Source organism: Convolutriloba macropyga, chromosome 1 (assembly GCF_964194025.1).
Source record: "Convolutriloba macropyga chromosome 1, txConMacr16.3, whole genome shotgun sequence".
In the NCBI taxonomy this organism is placed as follows: Eukaryota; Metazoa; Xenacoelomorpha; order Acoela; family Convolutidae; genus Convolutriloba; species Convolutriloba macropyga.
The window spans coordinates 21110557-21129728 of NC_134468.1; the positions used below are offsets into that span (position 1 = coordinate 21110557).

At 32.7% G+C, this 19172-nt stretch overlaps 1 protein-coding gene across 1 annotated transcript in view; it reads right to left on the reverse strand.

Moving 5' to 3' along the window:
• Positions 1-3616: 3616 nt before the first annotated feature.
• The window catches only part of LOC142335386 (zona pellucida sperm-binding protein 4-like), a 33329-nt gene continuing 17773 nt past the window's right edge, over positions 3617-19172 (reverse strand). Inside the window, exons 2-7 of the mRNA XM_075383889.1 lie at positions 18371-18484; positions 17906-18164; positions 7283-7444; positions 5917-6092; positions 5210-5371; positions 3617-3807 (exon numbers count right to left, since the gene is read on the reverse strand). Of these exons, the coding sequence (XP_075240004.1) occupies positions 3617-3807; positions 5210-5371; positions 5917-6092; positions 7283-7444; positions 17906-18164; positions 18371-18484 (1064 nt within the window). The remainder of the gene's footprint in view (positions 3808-5209; positions 5372-5916; positions 6093-7282; positions 7445-17905; positions 18165-18370; positions 18485-19172) is intronic.

Sequence of the window (19172 nt, forward strand, 5' to 3'; positions counted from 1 at the left end):
ATTTACTGAATATTAGGTTATACGAACTTTTTCTGGCCTTAATACGTAAATTGAAACGATTTCTGTACGCATGGAATAACTTGAATCTGATTGACTTATCTTTTCGCTCACATTTATTCACTATATACTAGGAGGAACTATATACTCAAATGGGTTTTTTTGTTCAGACAATTTTGGCCGATTGATATATTCATCGAAGAGAGTTGAGACTCGTATCATTAGAAAGCTTTCCAGCGTAGAATATAGAATTACAAAGATTTTTTTATTTTCGTTTCTTGAAGGGAGCTATCGAGGTTTAAACTTTGTGAAAATAGAGTGAATTCCGTTGATTTTATTCACAGTTTTCGGAATTTTTGACTAAATTTTTGCTAATTTTGAAAAAAAAATTGTTTTAGATTTTATTTTTAAAGACAGAAAATTTTTTCGGCTATTTTAGTTTGATTTTTTATGTCAAAAATTCTGGCTAAATATATCAAAAATCAGAATTTTTCACAAAAAAACAGCACAAAATAACTTTCTTTAGTCCACTCTGATTAAACTTGCAGGAAGTACACTCCCAAACACCTCTAACACAGTTTTTGTAGATTCAAAAGCGGGCTTTTTCTACTTCAACTTCCGTTGCGAGTGCTCCGTATTTAAAACTTTGCCGTTTTTTGCTAACTTTACTCGTTGATTATAAAAGCGCAGCATTTATTTTTGATTTCTTCACTAACAAAAAGTTTATATCTATAACATTCGAACAATCAGGTGTTCTTAATTGAGGAACAGTATCAGCAGAGTTCATTTTGGACCAATCTTGGACTGTTATAATCCAAAAATATTTCGAATTGTAATCAGTCGGTCTTTTTTTGCAAAAAAAATCGATCTTTTTTATGTATATTAATTAAATGACAGAACATTTCATATCAAAGCTCACTGGTGATAAGTCTAATTCATTTCCCAAGTAACTCCAAATTATGGTATCTATTTTTTTACTTGAAAGCTTATGGTCGTTTTGACTTTTAAAAATATTTGATTTTCAAATAAACAATGGCTTCTCGAACTTTGCCTCCATTTTTTTCTTAAATTGGTCAACTAGTAGCTTAGTACCAGAAATAAAAACAAATTACTACTGAATTTTAATTTTCGGTCTTTGATACTACTAGAAGTTACATTTTTTTTATTTTCAGGTACTTGCACAATTTTGACGTTTTCTTGTTTTGTCACTTTATCACGTTATTGACAGTTCACATATCACATATTTGGCGTTTAAAAAAACTTAATCAACAAAATTTTAATCTTAAGGGATATAGACTCTGGTTTTAACGGCCTCGACAATACTTTATCACTTTCTCGATGAATTTAATTGAACTTTTTCATTTTGTTTTTAACTGTCGCTTTTATTTTGTGTTTTTAGTCGTATGAATTTTCCTGTTAAATGATTCGGTTTCGTTGGCATTTCCTGGAAGACCAGATGCGATGATATTCTGATAGTAGTAGATAGCTGATGGTTTTCATGACTTTGAAAACCACTGTTTTCCCAAACAAAAAAAATTTTAACTTGAAATTTTCCTCCTTTTTGTCTCTTTGTTACCTACTCTCGTTATATTCAAGCAAAATATGACAACATTATTGTCGAAAAATTTGTCAAAGGGGTTATTGTTAAATCATCTAATGTTTTTTTAAGATTTCGTTATGACTTTAAAGGCTTCGACAGGGGATTTTACAAAAGAATTAAATTAGTTTTAAATTTTTGTCATATTTAACGTTATTTTTGTAGAGGTAAGATATATTCTGGATAATTGTAGGTCTCAGGGGCTTTTTGAAAGAATAAACGCTACTCATTAAATATTTGATTTTGTAATTAATGGCGTTCATGACTTTGGAAATGATATTTTTTCGAATAAAACAGATATTCCTTAATTTTGCATTTTTCTATTTTTCTACTTGTTACCAGGTTTCATTAATGAGAGATCACATTTTTATCTATTGGTTTTCAAAGAAAGTGCAATTGAACAAATTTTGATGGCCAGATTATGGCTTTTTGGTTTCGGCAGCGTTTTCTGGCAAATTTAGTTGAATTCTTTTTTTTGTTTTTTTGTTGAGTTCTTAACCGCAAAAAAGTTGAATAAGGACAGTTCTTAATGTCTTTCTATAGAAGCTTTGATAATCAAAAATGTATGGGATAATTTTATTGTTTTCTAATGGTTTTACTTATCTTGAAATTAACTGTTTGTAAGAGAAAATGATCAAAATAATTTTGTTCTTTTCTGTCTAATTGTTACTAAGGCTTATTATGGACTGGTCTGATATCTTTTTTGGTGAATAATAAGTGATTTTGTTTAGTTTAAGTTTTTTCTGACGCTGATTTGGCTTTGTTACTAACTTTTGTTTTTTAAAATGGACAACGTTTTTGATGTAATTAGTGTTTGTTGTTGTTGCTGTTGTTTGATTTTGCTGTTCGTCTTGACCTGCTTTCTTAATATTGGCATCTCTCATAAATCTAATGCACCATTTCTTACTCCACTGAGTTATTTACTTTGGAGGCTATCTTTTCGTTCATACGCCAATTTTTTTCTTTGAAAAATATTTGAATTTTTGGGGTTTTTTATCTGTTCCTCATTTGGTAGACAATTATGCCTAAATAGTGGATGAGCGGCGTCGGAACCTTATGATCACACATAACCGAGCACATCATATATCGCACATCACCGAGCCTCCTTGTTTGAAAAATAGTTGATTGGTAAAGTTTCACTGGAGAAATAGAAACACGCCTTTATCGACCCACCAACGACTCATACTTTAAGTGAGCTGTCATGCTAATTGCTGTTCATTTTTGTCCTTTTTTATTTACTTTCGTCAGACGAACGACTGGTCCATTTCGTATAGGAAAAAATTGTTGAGCAAAATCTAAATTTACAAAACTACAAATATCAAAATGAAGCACTCATTCTACTATTGTGAAATTTGTATTAGTTTGTGGTATTCCTTTAAATTATATGACGCGGATTCTACATGCTTCTTATGATGAGTCTGTGACAAAAAACTATTTGTTCAAACTGAACCTGCAAACAGAAGTGGAAATATAGGAAAGCTGTCGGTAATTGTCATAGCAATTTTTAGATAAAGTAATAGAAAAATTATTTTTTGATAAACGATCGCCTTAATAATATGTAATAAGTTACTGAAAGCAATCATTTTGATTAAAGACATTTGAACAACGCTATTATGGTCAAAGCTAATGTAGCAAAAATATCACTGCTGCTGGTTGTAGGCAACAGTATCTATTCTGTAATCTGTAACTTTCCTAAGGCTATGACGACTTAGACAAGTTGAAAATTCAGCTTAGGCGACTTGAAAGAAAGATCTATGAATTGATAACAGTCAAAAACTGATATTGGAATGATTCACAAGACGCAACTAGATAATTAAACCCTCGGTAAAATATGAATATCCTCGAGAGTTTTTTCGACACTTTTACGAACAGGAATGCAAACAACGTTGACAAACAGTATTGGAACATCTGGAACTGATTCAGTTTTCTTCTAATAAGACTTTATCAAACGTGTTCACGTGATAGCTTAACCTAACACTTTTCACTTGTCAATCAAACTAGTTAGCGATGTTCAATTGAACTTCAATCGTCGTCCGTGATCCAACTGATAATTCTGAGTTTGAAGACTGTGAATAGAGCAGTGCATAGACACAATGCACAACACATGAGGACGAGGAGGGACACAGTGATTGAGAGGGTGAGCAGCTGGACAAAGGTCACTTCGGGGTCACCTGTTCCGCCCAACAGTGATGATGAGGATTGGTGGTCGGAGTCTGAAAGAATCCTCTCTTTTAACATTCAAAACAATATTCTTTCAACGCGGATTGGCGCAGGAGGTTCCGGGTCAACCTTTTCCGGTTCAAGAAATGATGTAAAATTTACGGCGAATTGAGGTGAAAATAATTATCAACACAAAGCCAAAGCATCCTCGTTCAATTTAGCAGTGAATGAAATTTTATTTTTCACCTCATTTAGCACAATTCTTACAAAATTTAACGCCTTCTCCTAGCTTCGAACACCTTTCGTTCTAAAAGCCTTGTCGGTACAATCAACATTAGAAAAGTTTCATAGAACGTTCCTACACTGCTCACAAATTCCTTGCGAATTATCACGCTCAACAGCACCATTTACTGTCATTTATTGCAAAAAATGTCGATATATTTAAACTTTATGAATGATGCAATGAGTTGAATGAAATCCAGGTAGAGGACCCTGACTAAAAGAAACTTTAACACAAATTTCCATCGCACCGTATGGCATTATGAGATAAATTTACAGCATCTGGCCAACGGCAAAAAACAACATGAGTATTTAGACAACAGTCGGGCGATAGTCCTGTTAGAGGTCACTTGATCTCTGTGCTATTTTCATACTCGGAAGCCAAAATGATTTTTAAATCGGGTTATAATGTTAGAGTGTTTCAGAAACTCTTCCCATTGCAGCCGAACGAGCTGGGAACACGAGGCTATCTTAAGTTTAATTTAAGATTGCGATTTAGCAGTTTTCAACTCATGTTCTCAGAGGTTGACAAGCATAGACACGTATGAAACTTAAATTTTCCTAGCCGATACAGGCTCTTAATGTTCCTTCTATTCTGTGTGATCTTGTATGGAACTTTACCATAACAATTATCATAGAAAGGAAGCTTCATTAGATTTTATGAACCGCATAATATGACTCCTTGTGATCAGTAGCGTTGGCTAACCCGGGTTGCTATATGCTATGAACTCAGCTCTAACCTGTTAAAACTTGGCAGTTATGATAATTACTGGGTGATTTCTGGTTGTTTTCACTGGAATAAGTTTTTAATGCCGAGAAACAAGCATCCGAAGAAACCGTCGCAGTCCTCTTTTGAGTTTGCAGTCGTTTTCGGTTTTACCGCATTTGGAGTCCCGACTTTCTTTTGAGTGGGATTTCGACTCTTTGAACTGATTCTAGTTCCTGTAACAGGATGGTTGAGTTATCTCTATTTCTATTTTGCTCCTATGAACTTTATATCCGATTGCTTGTTTCTCTGCATTTTTACCCATTTTTACCCTGAAAAATACCCTACCCATTTCTCGAGAAAAGCGCATATGTTCGATGAAACTTTAAGTATCATTTTAGAAATTTTTGGCCTTTTATGAAACGCTAATTTTAAGATATAGCTTTCTTTAATAGTACCGATCCACATACCTCCATATAAATCGTCTTGAGGCGTCTCCTGTCTCCGCATGAACACAAGTGCTCCCCCCTGACTGACCACTACTCTCTCGTAGCCCCCCGATTCCTCTTCCAACTGCTCCCTTATCATCCTCCTCTGTCTCTTCAGTCCAAGGTACCCCTCATCACAATCGTCTAAAAACGATGTTTCATCATTTAAAAACAACTAAGATTTTAGAACGTGCTTAAAGCAGCAAATCTGGACACAAAACATTCCACAAGCCAGGGTTGAAAAACCTAGGAGCGCCAAATCAGAAATTCCGCCACTCATAAAACTCATAGCCGACGATTCACAAGATTCTAATTGCAATATAATCGTTAGTGTTTTATTGTACAAGGCAAGCAGTTTTTGCAAGAATGTTTGCAAAATAACGGTCTCAGTTCGACTCTGGTTCTTCTTGAAAGAATCTCACCAGACAGCCGTCGTCATGTTTGCCTCTTAGCAGAAAACGGCCATTTGAAAGAACCTTACAAGAGCTTACAAGATAATCGTTCGAATTCGATTCGAATGGCTGGAAAAATACACTTACAGAGAGAGTAAAACTATCAACTGAATTTAGGTTTTTTTTCACTCTGCGAAATGTAGAAATTGTGAAACAATTGATATATTTTTTGTTCAATTTATATCGTAATCTGAACAGAAGTTTAGATCCAATTTGTTTTATATCACACACATGTACCTGGTATAGTACAGATGGATTTTTGAGAAGCGGCTGCATCACAGGAGTATATCTCACAGTGTAGATAGATAACAGCTGTCTGATCAACAACCAGCTGGAATGCCTTGAAGGCAAATCTGTCCACGTACTGGTCCACAGGGTGGGGAATCCTGCGGAAGGTGGGGTCAGTGGCACAACTGAAACACAGAGACAACATTGTTGTTGACACATAGACAAAAAATGACTCACTTTCATAACCGTGCCTAATTTGTTAACAAATCACCTAATTTTCAAAGCTTATCCGACCATCTTTGCGATAGTTTCGTAATAATTGAGGTTTTTGTCATCTGATACGAAAAGTGCTTACAAGAATGTGAAACTGCGTGTTGACATGTTCAATTGAGTTGACCAGTTCAATCTGGTAGAAATACGGAGTTTTTCATTCATTCCCATTGATTTGTTAAGGCACATTAAACAAATTTAGATCTAAAAATTTTCATTGACTTATTTGGGAACCAAATTATTAACAGCAAAAATAACCAAAATTGAAGGGAAAAAAGTTGAAACTATTTAATGAAAACCCTTGTCAGTAAAATTTGTTTTATTTGCTTTATCTTTTTTCGCCAATTCGCTCGTTTCCACTGCAAGAGCTGATGGTATAACTATTGTCTCAACATATATTTCATGTACAAAGCAATGGTTGGACTATTTTTGTCTAATGAGGTGCTTGCTAGGAAACAACAAGCCATAGCAAATTTGGTTACGCCATTTTTTTTAATTTCTCGTATTTCTTTTGGGCTTCAAAGCGAGATAAGTTCTCTATTGCAATCAGAAACTAAAATGAGAGAAATTTTACGGGCGGGAAACAGAAAATTTTTAGGTTTAACTAAAATTTCAACGTTTGTTTCATTAGTAAAAATCTTTCTCAAAGCAAATGAAAGTATCCTTTGAACCAAATTGATGACCATGACCACGATTGCGTTGTTTTTTGCTTTCAATTTTAAACAGAAAGGGATCTTAGCTCCGACTCATCGCCAAAAAACATCAAATCAAACTTCAAATCAATTTTTGCTCAGTCCATCAAATTTTTATTCTTTGACGAACTTAAAATTGGCTTCTCCTGCCATTTAAGAGTTTTTCCCAATTTTGGATCATCCCAGTAAAGTTTCAGTGTTAAGGAAATTATTTTGTCTATGACTTCGTGTAACTGGTTGCATCAAATTTAATTAATTGAAAAATACTTTTTATGGGGGCTAAAAATGTGTGAAAAACCTCAACTTGGCTACCATTGTATAACTTGTACTGATATCTGGCTTTCCATACGTTTGCTAGATTTCTTCTCGTTTTGTCATTTTCTTTTTTCGATGTACATAAATTCACTCCATACCCGTCCCTCTGCAGGTAGTATCTGGCTGGGTCGATGGGTGAGTTGGTCTGGCTGGCCCAACAGGTTCTGGCCACCACTTGTAACCCTGGCTGCTGAGAGATCAACACTGCCTCGAAGAAGATCTCTTCTCCAATCGTCACCACTATCGGGTAGTCTGATTGGCTGAAAAGATAGGCTGAACGGATCAAGACCACAACTTTCACGAAATGTTACTAAATAAAAACTACGCAAATGATCCAGAAATTGCGAAGACTTAACATACCATATATGGCAGCAGAAATACAACATAAATACTTCTCTTCTTATTTAGTTAAAACTCATATAAACAAGTAGAAATTTCAGTTGACCACAGTTTTGACTCAAGTAATCAAAATTACCTCAAAATTTGATAAGAAACTTTTGCGCTCATCTCTTTTTTAAATCAGTCAAACAAAATTGCTAGTGTAATTATTTTGGAGAGGATTTGACAGTTTCAATATTATCCTAGACAAGGAGGCTCGGCAATATGCGTTCGCGCATAATGTTCCGACCCCGCTCATCAACATTTTTCACTTAATTGTCTACCAAATGAGGAAGAGATAAAAAAAAGTACAATATCGTTAAACAAACCACTAAAGGAATAAAAAATATACCCTAGAGGGCCGATGTGACCTGTCAATAATTACTAGAAATAAAAGTTGATCACCAGCAAAGACGGCGATAAAATCCAATAATTACAAATATTAATTACAACCAACACTCGTTGTCCATTTTCCAACAATTAATTGCCAAATCAAAATGGCATCAGATGAAACCTATACTAACCACGCTAGAGGGCCGATATAAGAAGGCAGACTACTAGAACGGACAATAACAAAAGCCAAACAACAAATATTATTTACGACCAAAGCTCGATGCCTATAATAAAAAAATCATAACAAAATCAAAGTCGCATCAGATTGAGGCCAAAATAAAACAATTTAACCTATACTTCACTAGAAAAAAATGAGACCTGTTCACAATGCAACTGGTTATCAGGTCAAAAAAAGATCAAAGAGGTGCGAAGTTCAAAAATGCGTTTTTTTTTTAAAACAATTAATTTCACAGTTATTGATGTCATTAGATATCAACTAAAACCACTAAAACCTTCACTTATATCTATAAAGGAAGCAATTGAGACATGTAATTATCCAATGTTTTTTCATTTCGAAAAATTTCAAAGCCGATGAGGTTAACGTTTATTATTATAATTTAAAAAGAAACCAAAAACCCTTTGGAATATACAAATATATAAAAAAATAACATTTTATGAAATATCATAGTAATAGTAGTAATAAAGCCGGGAAACAAATTTTTGAAGCTAAAACTTTTATAAAGATTAAATAAGAGCTCTTGGGAAAAAGGTTGTGACCTGTGTTCACAGGGACTGATCTACAAATCGACAGAAAAAAACTGATCAAAAACGAAGAAGCTCAAAAACTCAAATATATTTAGAAAAACAAATCTTTTAAAAACTCAAAGCAGACCTAAGATTATAAAAAAAGCGACGAATGAAGTTTCAACACCTCTGGGAGCCAATTGGGTCGGTTGAAATTGAGACTAAGTCACGAGCCCACAAAAAAAATACATAAAGAAGCCAAAACTTCAAACGATTTTACAACATGACACTGTTCAAGGCACTATAATTATAAGACGTTAACTGCACGAACTCTAAAGTATCATTTTAGTTTCACCTTAACATCAACGATTCCTCCTTGTAAATGGACTACTTGGACATGACAACAAAAAGAACCCCAAGAAAACTGAACATTAAAGAAATATCGAAGAGTTTTCATGAGACTTAATGGTCGAAGCAATCAGTCAAAAAGTAAAACCAAGCGCAAAAAAATGTTAAAATCAGCAAAAGTAATTAAAACTTCTGATGGGTAACATTGAGTTACAGGCTGATAAAAATAAAAGCAAAAATGAGACAGACGAAAATTTTTTTTTTTAAATTCAAATTGAAAGTCATTAAAACAAACAGCTATAAAACCGAAATCTATAACTAGGTTGAATAAACAATCTTGGGGAAGAAATTAGGATCTATCTCTAGTGGGTATACGGAGCACAACAACGAAAGGGAAGACAAACATAGCAAAAAACACAAAGTTTTGCGAGATAACAGTCTCCACCCAAAAAGCATAGGCTATTCAACAAAAACAATTAACATATTCAGATACGCCTTTTTCTAACGTTGTACATTTTCTCTACGATTCCCTCCTTTAATTGGACTTGTCATTAATATAACAATTCGACAAGGAAACAAAATAAACTGATAAAAAATGCGATTTTGATTTTAAAAAAAAAGAAAAACTGAAAACGCGTATTACCAAAATAAAAGAAACAATTAGTCGAATAGAAAAACGTTACCAACATTAATTTATATCTCACCGGAAGTCCGTTTCTGGCTGTTTTTACTGAGACTACGCCCAAAGTGGAGAGAAGTAAGATGAAATAGTGGCAAATTTCAAAAATCCACGGATATTTTCTCAAAACAAATATAATCAAAGCCATTACTGACATTAGATAACAACATAAGAAAATGTGTGGGTTCTTTTATACTTTATAAAAACTAACTGGATTGTTGATTGGGGACACTAAGTCAATGGGCGACAAAAAGTATCAAAAATGAAAAAAAAAACGAAAGAAGTCCATGAAACTTTAACGAAATCATTTTGTCTGAGCCATAAAACCATGGGCTAAACTCTGAAGCCATATTATGATCACGTTGGGTATTGTTTATTGTGAATAGTAGCTGTCTTTAATTGAGCCCTGAGTTGAAATTCTTGTCCCTAATTTACATAAAAACTTTTATGTAGCGGAAATACTTTGAAAAAAATGTCGCGCCCCGTTAAAATCTAAAAACTTTTTGACATAAGGATCAATAGTGAGATCAAGATCAACCCAGATGTTGCTGCACGTCCAACAAAACACTCAATTGTTGAAATGGTTGCGAAATAGATGAATCATATACAAATTTTTTCAGTTTGTCAAAAATAAAAAATGCATATTGTTTAATTAGCAAAAAATATTTTGGCAAAATTAATTAGCAAAATTATAATTCCAGAAGACCCTTAAATCCAAAAGGAGTTCAACAAGCTCTTTTTTGAGCTAATGGAGAATTTGGCTGCAATGTTAGGGTGTCTACATCCAGCAAGTTTGAAGCAAGCGGGATAAAAAAAGCAAATTTTGTCCCATTTTAACGAAAAAATTCAGAATATTGAAAAGTTCTTGCAAAAATCCTAGCCAAAAAACTAGTATGGGACAATTCAACAACCATCCTCTACCTTCGCAGATGAAATGTACATTACAAAAAGTAAAAATTTTAAAAATATTAGAAAAATTGTTCAAAATATGAAAAAAACAACTGAAATACGTCTAATATTCAAAAAATTTTAAACCTCGATCTCTCCCTATAAAGAGCAAAAATAGAATTTTTTTTGGTTTCATCCTCTACAATGGACTGGCTTTGTAATGATACCTCTCAAAACTATCTCCCTGTTAAAAACCAAAATCAAAAAAAAACTTTTTAATTCCATATTCTACGCTGGACAAGCTTTCTAATGATACCAGTCACAACTCTCTACGATGAATATATCGATCAGACAAATTTGCTGAACAAAAAACCCAATTGAGTATATATTTCCTCCCCCCTCAAGACGGGTCGGAAAAATAAACCTGTTTTTGTTTCTTAAAAATTCAACTCAATTTAGACTTGATAACAAGTTGAAAAGTAAAGAGCAAAAGGGCAAAAATTAAAATAACGTTGCCTTTTTATGAAAAAAACTATGTCAAACTGGTTAAAATCTTATGTATGAACTGAAATCCCAAAGAAATTTCCTTATTTCTCACCAAAAACATGAGTAGACCTTCAATTATCCAAGATATGTCATTAGACATCAAAAAGAACGACAATTAATGACAAACAATTTTCAAAATTTTGCACGAAAAAGGTGTCCCAGCCAATTAAACATTGAGCTATTCGCTAAGAACAAAAATAGTTTTTAATTGCTTTTTTTCAAAAAGCAATGGAAACTCCCAATATTGTCACTACCGTGATACTGTGAAAAGAAATCAAAACAATGAGTCAATAAACAAGAATCACGAAAATTTTATTAAAACTCGAAGTACCAAGAACGTTCGAGGAAAATAAAGAGTTGTGAGGAGCAAACTGTTGTTCACGAATTAATGGATGCCACATTTTCATAGAGAAACTAAGCGAAAAATTAACGGTAAAAGGACTTACAAGCTCAAAAATCCATTTTCTATTAAAAAAAAAGTACTTTCAAAATTCATAACAAATATAACCTTCCAATTAAAGGAATAGCAAGTTTATTTCGCAACGTCTTAAAAAAATGGCTTGTTTGTTATTATTGAGACTAAATCATAGGACTGCAGAATAACAACAACTAGAGCTAAACTAAAATTTTCAAACACAGTTTTACGAAACCACACTGTTGAAGCCATAAAAATTATAAGATCTTTGTCAGGAAAAAAATAAATCTTCACTTGCGTCTCCATTGAACATCAAAAAAATTTTGTCCAAGATCTTTCTTAAAATGACAACAAAAAGAACCACAGTTATTGAGAATAATCTAAAGTGCACAAAAATTGTTCTGAAAAATATTGATTAGGCTCGAAAGACATCAGTCAAAACGTTTAACAAACAGAAAACTTGTTGCTTGGTTCAACGAAAAATAACAACATCTCTCAATAGTGAAGCTGACTTGAAAAACTGATAAAAAATGGTAAAACACGAAAAATGACGAAAACCGGAACAGAATGGGAAAAGTTGGCGAACTTTTACATTTTAGACTTTAAATTTGTTGGAAAAAAATTAATTTAAAAGCCATTAAAAACAATTAGTTAAATGGGGATATCAGTCATCGAGTTCATTTTTTCTATATAGTTGGCTATTGGGGTCTTTTATTACCCAAAAAAAGACATACAACAAAAGCCAACAACAAATATAGGACAAAAAAACAAACAAACTCTGCAAGAGAACGATGTCGCAACCCTTAAAATCATAAGTCATAAAATCAATAAATGTGTTAAAGTGCATATTTTAAGCGTTTTTCTCGTTGGATTTTTCAGTAATTAGTTTATTAACCCCAGAAACTATAAAAACACCAAAAATGTTTAATAACGAACAAAAATTACCAAACTTTGTATGAAAACTCTTAATACAAGAACCGAGAAGCCATTATTTAAGAAAAATCGCCACAAAGATTAGTCTGTGTCATACTTGAAAAATATTTTGACTTTAATCCACTGAGAAAAAGCTATGAGTTGACAGAAATGAGATTTAAAAAAATGTTAAGCTCAAAAAACCACTGAAATTTTCTTTAAACAATTGTATTCAATATCATAGGAGAAATTTAATAACGCCCAGATGAATTGTGTAGGATCACATACACCTTTTTAAAGTGCCATTTTTTTATTTGAAAATCCATTTTCTATTCAAAAACAAGTACTTTCAAAATTCATAACAAATATAAGCTTCCAATTAAAGGAATAGCAACCCAATTTTGCGACGTCTTAAAAAAATGGCTTGTTTTTTATTATTGAGACTAAATCATAGGACTGCAGAATAACAACAACTAGAGCAGAGCTAAAATTTTCAAAAACAGTTTTACGAAACCACACTGTTGAAGCCATAAAAATTATAAAATCTTAGTAAGGAAAAAAAGAAATCTTCACTTGCGTCTCCATTGAACATCAAAAAGTTTTTTGTCAAAGATCTTTCTCAAAATGACAACAAAAAGAACCACAATTATTGAGAATATTCTAAAGTGCACGAAAATTGTTCTGAAAAATATTGATTAGGCTCTAAAGACATCAGTCAAACCGTTTAACAAACAAAAAAATTGTTGCTTGGTTCAACAAAAATTAACAACATCTATCAATAGTGAAGCTGACTTGAAAAACTGATACGAAATTAAAAAACACGAAAAATGACGAAAACCGGAACGAAATGGAGAACTTTTACTTTTATAGATTTTCACTTTGTTGGAAAAAAATTAATTTAAAAGCCAATACAAACAATTAGTTAAATGCGGATATCAGTCATCGAGTTCATTTTTTGTATATAGTTGGCTATTGGGATCTTTTATTACCAATATAAGACATACAAAAAAGCCAACAACAAATATAGGACAAAAAACAAACAAACTCTGCAAGAGAACGATTTCGCAACCCTTAAAATCATAAGTTATAAAATCAATAAACGTGTTAAAGTGCATATTTTAAGCGTTTTTCTCGTTGGATTTTTCAGTAATTAGTTTATTAACCCCAGAAACTATAAAAACACCAAAAATGGTTAATAACGAACAAAAATTACCAAACTTTGTTTGAAAACTCTTAATACAAGAACCGAGAAGCCATTATTTAAGAAAAATCGCCACAAAGATTAGTCTGTGTCATACTTGAAAAATATTTTGACCTTTATTCACTGAGAAAAAGCTATGAGTTGACAGAAATGAGATTTAAAAAAATGTTAAGCTCAAAAAAACCACTGAAATTTTCTTTAAACAATTGTATTCAATATCATAAGAGAAATTTAATAACGCCCAGATGAATTGTGTAGGATCCCATACACCTTTTTAAAGTGCCATTTTTTATTTGAAAATCCAATTTCTATTCAAAAACAAGCACTTTCAAAACTCATAACAACTATAAGCTTCCAATTAAAGGAATAGCAACCCAATTTTGCATCGTCTTAAAAAAATGGCTTGTTTTTTATTATTGAGACTAAATCATAGGACTGCAGAATAACAACAACTAGAGCAGAGCTAAAATTTTCAATAACAGTTTTACAAAACCACACTGTTGAAGCCATAAAAATAATAAGATCTTAGTAAGGAAAAAAATAAATCTTCACTTGCGTCTCCATTGAACATCAAAAAGTTTTTTGTCAAAGATCTTTCTCAAAATGACAACAAAAAGAACCACAATTATTGAGAATATTCTAAAGTGCACGAAAATTGTTCTCAAAAATATTGATTAGGCTCTAAAGACATCAGTCAAACCGTTTAACAAACAAAAAAAATTGTTGCTTGGTTCAACAAAAATTAACAACATCTATCAATAGTGAAGCTGACTTGAAAAACTGATACGAAATTAAAAAACACGAAAAATGACGAAAACCGGAACGAAATGGAGAACTTTTACTTTTTTAGATTTTCACTTTGTTGGAAAAAAATTAATTTAAAAGCCAATACAAACAATTAGTTAAATGCGGATATCAGTCATCGAGTTCATTTTTTGTATATAGTTGGCTATTGGGATCTTTTATTACCAATATAAGACATACAAAAAAGCCAACAACAAATATAGGACAAAAAACAAACAAACTCTGCAAGAGAACGATGTCGCAACCCTTAAAATCATAAGTTAAAAAATCAAAAAATGTGTTAAAATGCATATTTTAAGCGTTTTTCTTGTTGGATCTTTCAGTAATTATTTAATTGACCCCAGAAACCAAAAAAAACACCAAACATGGTTAATAAAGAACAAAAATTACCAAATTTTGTATGAAAACTCTTAATACAAGAACCGAGAAGCCATTATTTAAGAAAAATTGCCACAAAGATTAGTTTGTGTCCTACTTGAAAATTATTTTGACCTATATTCACTGAGAATAAGCTATGAGTTTTGAGAATCTCACAGAAATGAGATTTAAAAAAATGACAAGTTCAAAAAAACCACTGAAGTTTTCTTAAAACAACTGTATTCAATATCATATGAGAAAATTAATAACGCCCAGATGAATTGTTTAGGATCACATACACCTTTTTAAAGTGCCATTTTTTATTTGAAAATCCAATTTCTATTCAAAAACAAGCACTTTCAAAACTCATAACAAATATAAGCTTCCAATTAAAAGAATAGCAACCCAATTTTGCGACGTCTTAAAAAAATGGCTTGTTTTTTATTATTGAGACTAAATCATAGGACTGCAGAATAACAACAACTAGAGCAGAGCTAAAATTTTCAATAACAGTTTTACAAAACCACACTGTTGAAGCCATAAAAATTATAAGATCTTAGTAAGGAAAAAAATAAATCTTCACTTGCGTCTCCATTGAACATCAAAAAGTTTTTTGTCAAAGATCTTTCTCAAAATGACAACAAAAAGAACCACAATTATTGAGAATATTCTAAAGTGCACGAAAATTGTTCTCAAAAATATTGATTAGGCTCTAAAGACATCAGTCAAACCGTTTAACAAACAAAAAAAATTGTTGCTTGGTTCAACAAAAATTAACAACATCTATCAATAGTGAAGCTGACTTGAAAAACTGATACGGAATTAAAAAACACGAAAAATGACGAAAACCGGAACGAAATGGAGATTTTTTACTTTTTTAGATTTTCACTTTGTTGGAAAAAAATTAATTTAAAAGCCAATACAAACAATTAGTTAAATGCGGATATCAGTCATCGAGTTCATTTTTTGTATATAGTTGGCTATTGGGATCTTTTATTACCAATATAAGACATACAAAAAAGCCAACAACAAATATAGGACAAAAAACAAACAAACTCTGCAAGAGAACGATGTCGCAACCCTTAAAATCATAAGTTAAAAAATCAAAAAATGTGTTAAAATGCATATTTTAAGCGTTTTTCTTGTTGGATCTTTCAGTAATTATTTAATTGACCCCAGAAACCAAAAAAAAAACACCAAACATGGTTAATAAAGAACAAAAATTACCAAATTTTGTATGAAAACTCTTAATACAAGAACCGAGAAGCCATTATTTAAGAAAAATTGCCACAAAGATTAGTTTGTGTCCTACTTGAAAATTATTTTGACCTATATTCACTGAGAATAAGCTATGAGTTTTGAGAATCTCACAGAAATGAGATTTAAAAAAATGACAAGTTCAAAAAAACCACTGAAGTTTTCTTAAAACAACTGTATTCAATATCATATGAGAAAATTAATAACGCCCAGATGAATTGTTTAGGATCACATACACCTTTTTAAAGTGCCATTTTTTTATTTGAAAATCCATTTTCTATTCAAAACAAGTACTTTCAAGATTCATAACAAATATAAGCTTCCAATTAACTAATAGCAACCTAATTTTGCAACGTCTTAAAAAAATGGCTTGTTTGTTATTATTGAGACTAAATCATAGGACTGCAGAATAGCAACCTAATTTTCATAACCATTGAAGTCATAACAACCATTGAGTTTCCTCTGAAAATCAACCCAATCTACCTTTGGCCTCATTTCCTCTTAAATGGGAGCTGTCACTAATTTAACCGAGAACGCAGAATTTTTTCAGTAATAAACATTAGAAAACATTAAAGGCAAAGTGTTTTGAAAAATAAAGGCAGCGCCCAAGTTCAAATTAAAAAATTTCTGATTGCAAGATTCCATGATGAGATCAAACCAATTACTGATATGCCGCGCGCCCAAATAACCACCCATTTGTTCCAAATGTTTGTGAAATTGATCACATGTTAAGATAAATATTTTAAAAATGAAAAGAACAGTGATGCATATTGTATAATTATTGAGTTCAGTTTGCAAAAGAACAGCAAAATCATAGTTCTCTCAGACTTTTATAGGGCCCCAAAAGTCAATTAGTTGTTTTCTTTCAGAGTTTACGGATTTTGTGTCGGTGTTTTCCAGGTCTCTACTTCTTTGTGCCAATGTGGTACTCTCTCTCTCTCACTTTGTTCCATTTTTGATGACAAAGTTCGAATTTTGAAAATTTTGTCAAAAATTTTGAGCCAAAAAACTTCGATCACACAATTCAGCTAAGCTTCTCTATCTTTAATGAAAACAATAACACTCTATCGTTAAAACTTTTAACATATTTCTAATTATATTAGCAAATTTGAGCCCAATCTTAACAAAAATTACAGAAATTGTGAATGAAAACTGTGGAATATTAACAAAATTTTAAACCTGGACAACTCCCTGTAAAAAACGAAATTCAAAAAGATCTTCCTAATTCCATATTCTGTGATGTAGGTGCTTTCTAATGATACCACTCACAACACTCTAGGATGAATATATCGATCGGCCAAAATTGACCGAACAAAAGAAAACCCATTTGAGTATATAGTTCCTCCCTCCCCACTAAAGTGGGGGTCGGAACAATTTTTAGGTACTACTGTTTATACTTGCAACACTCGCGTGCAAGATTTAAAATGACGAAAATCCACAGTGTCAGAAGTTAAAATGCTGGAAGCTCCTATATACGCAGCGAGAAGTTGATTTTCAGGATTTTTCCGCATTTTCAAACTTAAAAGATGCGACTTTTAAGTATAGGTTTGCTTAAAATCACAGAGAACTTCTGGATTAACATCTCAAAACTTGTTATGGTTCTCGACTAATCTCGAATTTTCTCAGTGACCTCGTCAGCCACGCAAAATCCACTAAATAAAACAAAACTAAGAGATGTCCAGATGTACTGAAAAGCTTGTGTGACCCCAACTTGAAATTTTGTCCAAAATAAAAACACAATCAAAAACGGTTATCACCTAAAAATGCCAATCAAAAACTGTCAAAACAATCAAAAATGATCATCTACCGCAAAAATTGGACCATTTTTGACCGGACTCGTCGAGTTGGGAAATACTAACTTGAAGCACTCCTTGTAGGCCTGTGATCTGTACAGTCTAAGGGCATATTGGAATGTGTTGAAACTGGAGGCATTGAGGGGCACCTCTTGTAGGGATCTGAAGAATGCAGTGGCCACCCCTTTGGCATCGAAGGAGCAGAAGAGAGTGATCTGGAACCTACTGTCCCTAGTGATTGCCAGTTCCCCTTCTCTACTGATGATGTTGGTGGCTCCCACTTCTGACTTCTTGTTTATCACCTGTCTGTAAACCACTTCTTTCCCTGTAAACAGTAAACTGTTTATATTTGTGCAGCTGTGCAGCAAAGGACCGTAATCTTTTTGACTTTTTGATAACCAAACAAATTCAACTCCGGGCGCCTTTTACTAGGTTCCATATAAACGTCTTATATGATGTCATAACGTATTACTCAGGGTCCAATTACCGCAGTTCCAATTTCTCTTGAACAATCAACAAGAACTATCTAACCTGACTTGATCTGTTGAATTGTGCCACAGGATGAAAACTGGAACTGGAGAGAGAAGTACTTGGTCTCGTTCCTCAACTCACACTGACCATCACTTAGCACCAGCGATTCTTCCACTGAAAAATATCACACATATTAAGGTACTCTTCAAAAATATTTATTAAAATGTCCCTTTTGCTAATGAAATTTAACCATTCAAACATTTGAAACAAACAATTGTCACACGTTTTCGACGCTCGAACTCCAGTGCATTTCTTGCGAGATCTGTTCATAACGTTGTTAGTTTAGTACCAATCAATAAAAAAAAATAATTGGAACTCCCCAAAGATGTTTGCTTGATCTAAATAACACATATAACCCCATTTTTGGCTCAAATTTTCCCGAGCACCGAAAACTTGTTCAGCTTTAATTTTGCGATGGAGTGTCTTATCGGTTAATTTTCGTTGTCTTCTTTGCTTCAAGCCAATAATTCGTCGAAAATTACATCAAAAGCTTTTTTTGTCTGCTCTTAAACAAAGTTTCTAGCAATTATGTTTGTCCGGTTGTCTTTTTAAGCGAGTTTTTGCTTGATAATTTTTTTTCTGACCTTTGGTCTTTTTATCCTCAAAAACGATGTTAAAAAGTAACGCCCTGAGGGCGTAATGTTCTCTTAAAGCGTTCCCGTTCTTCAGCACTTTAAGTAAGTGATTCGCCAAAACTCCTTTGAAGACATAGATCCATTTTGTGAAGGGCGGTTCTTAGAGTTTGTTCCCCTCCTCACACCCCTTTCACGCGCCTCAATTTTGTTCCAACCGTAACCCAGCG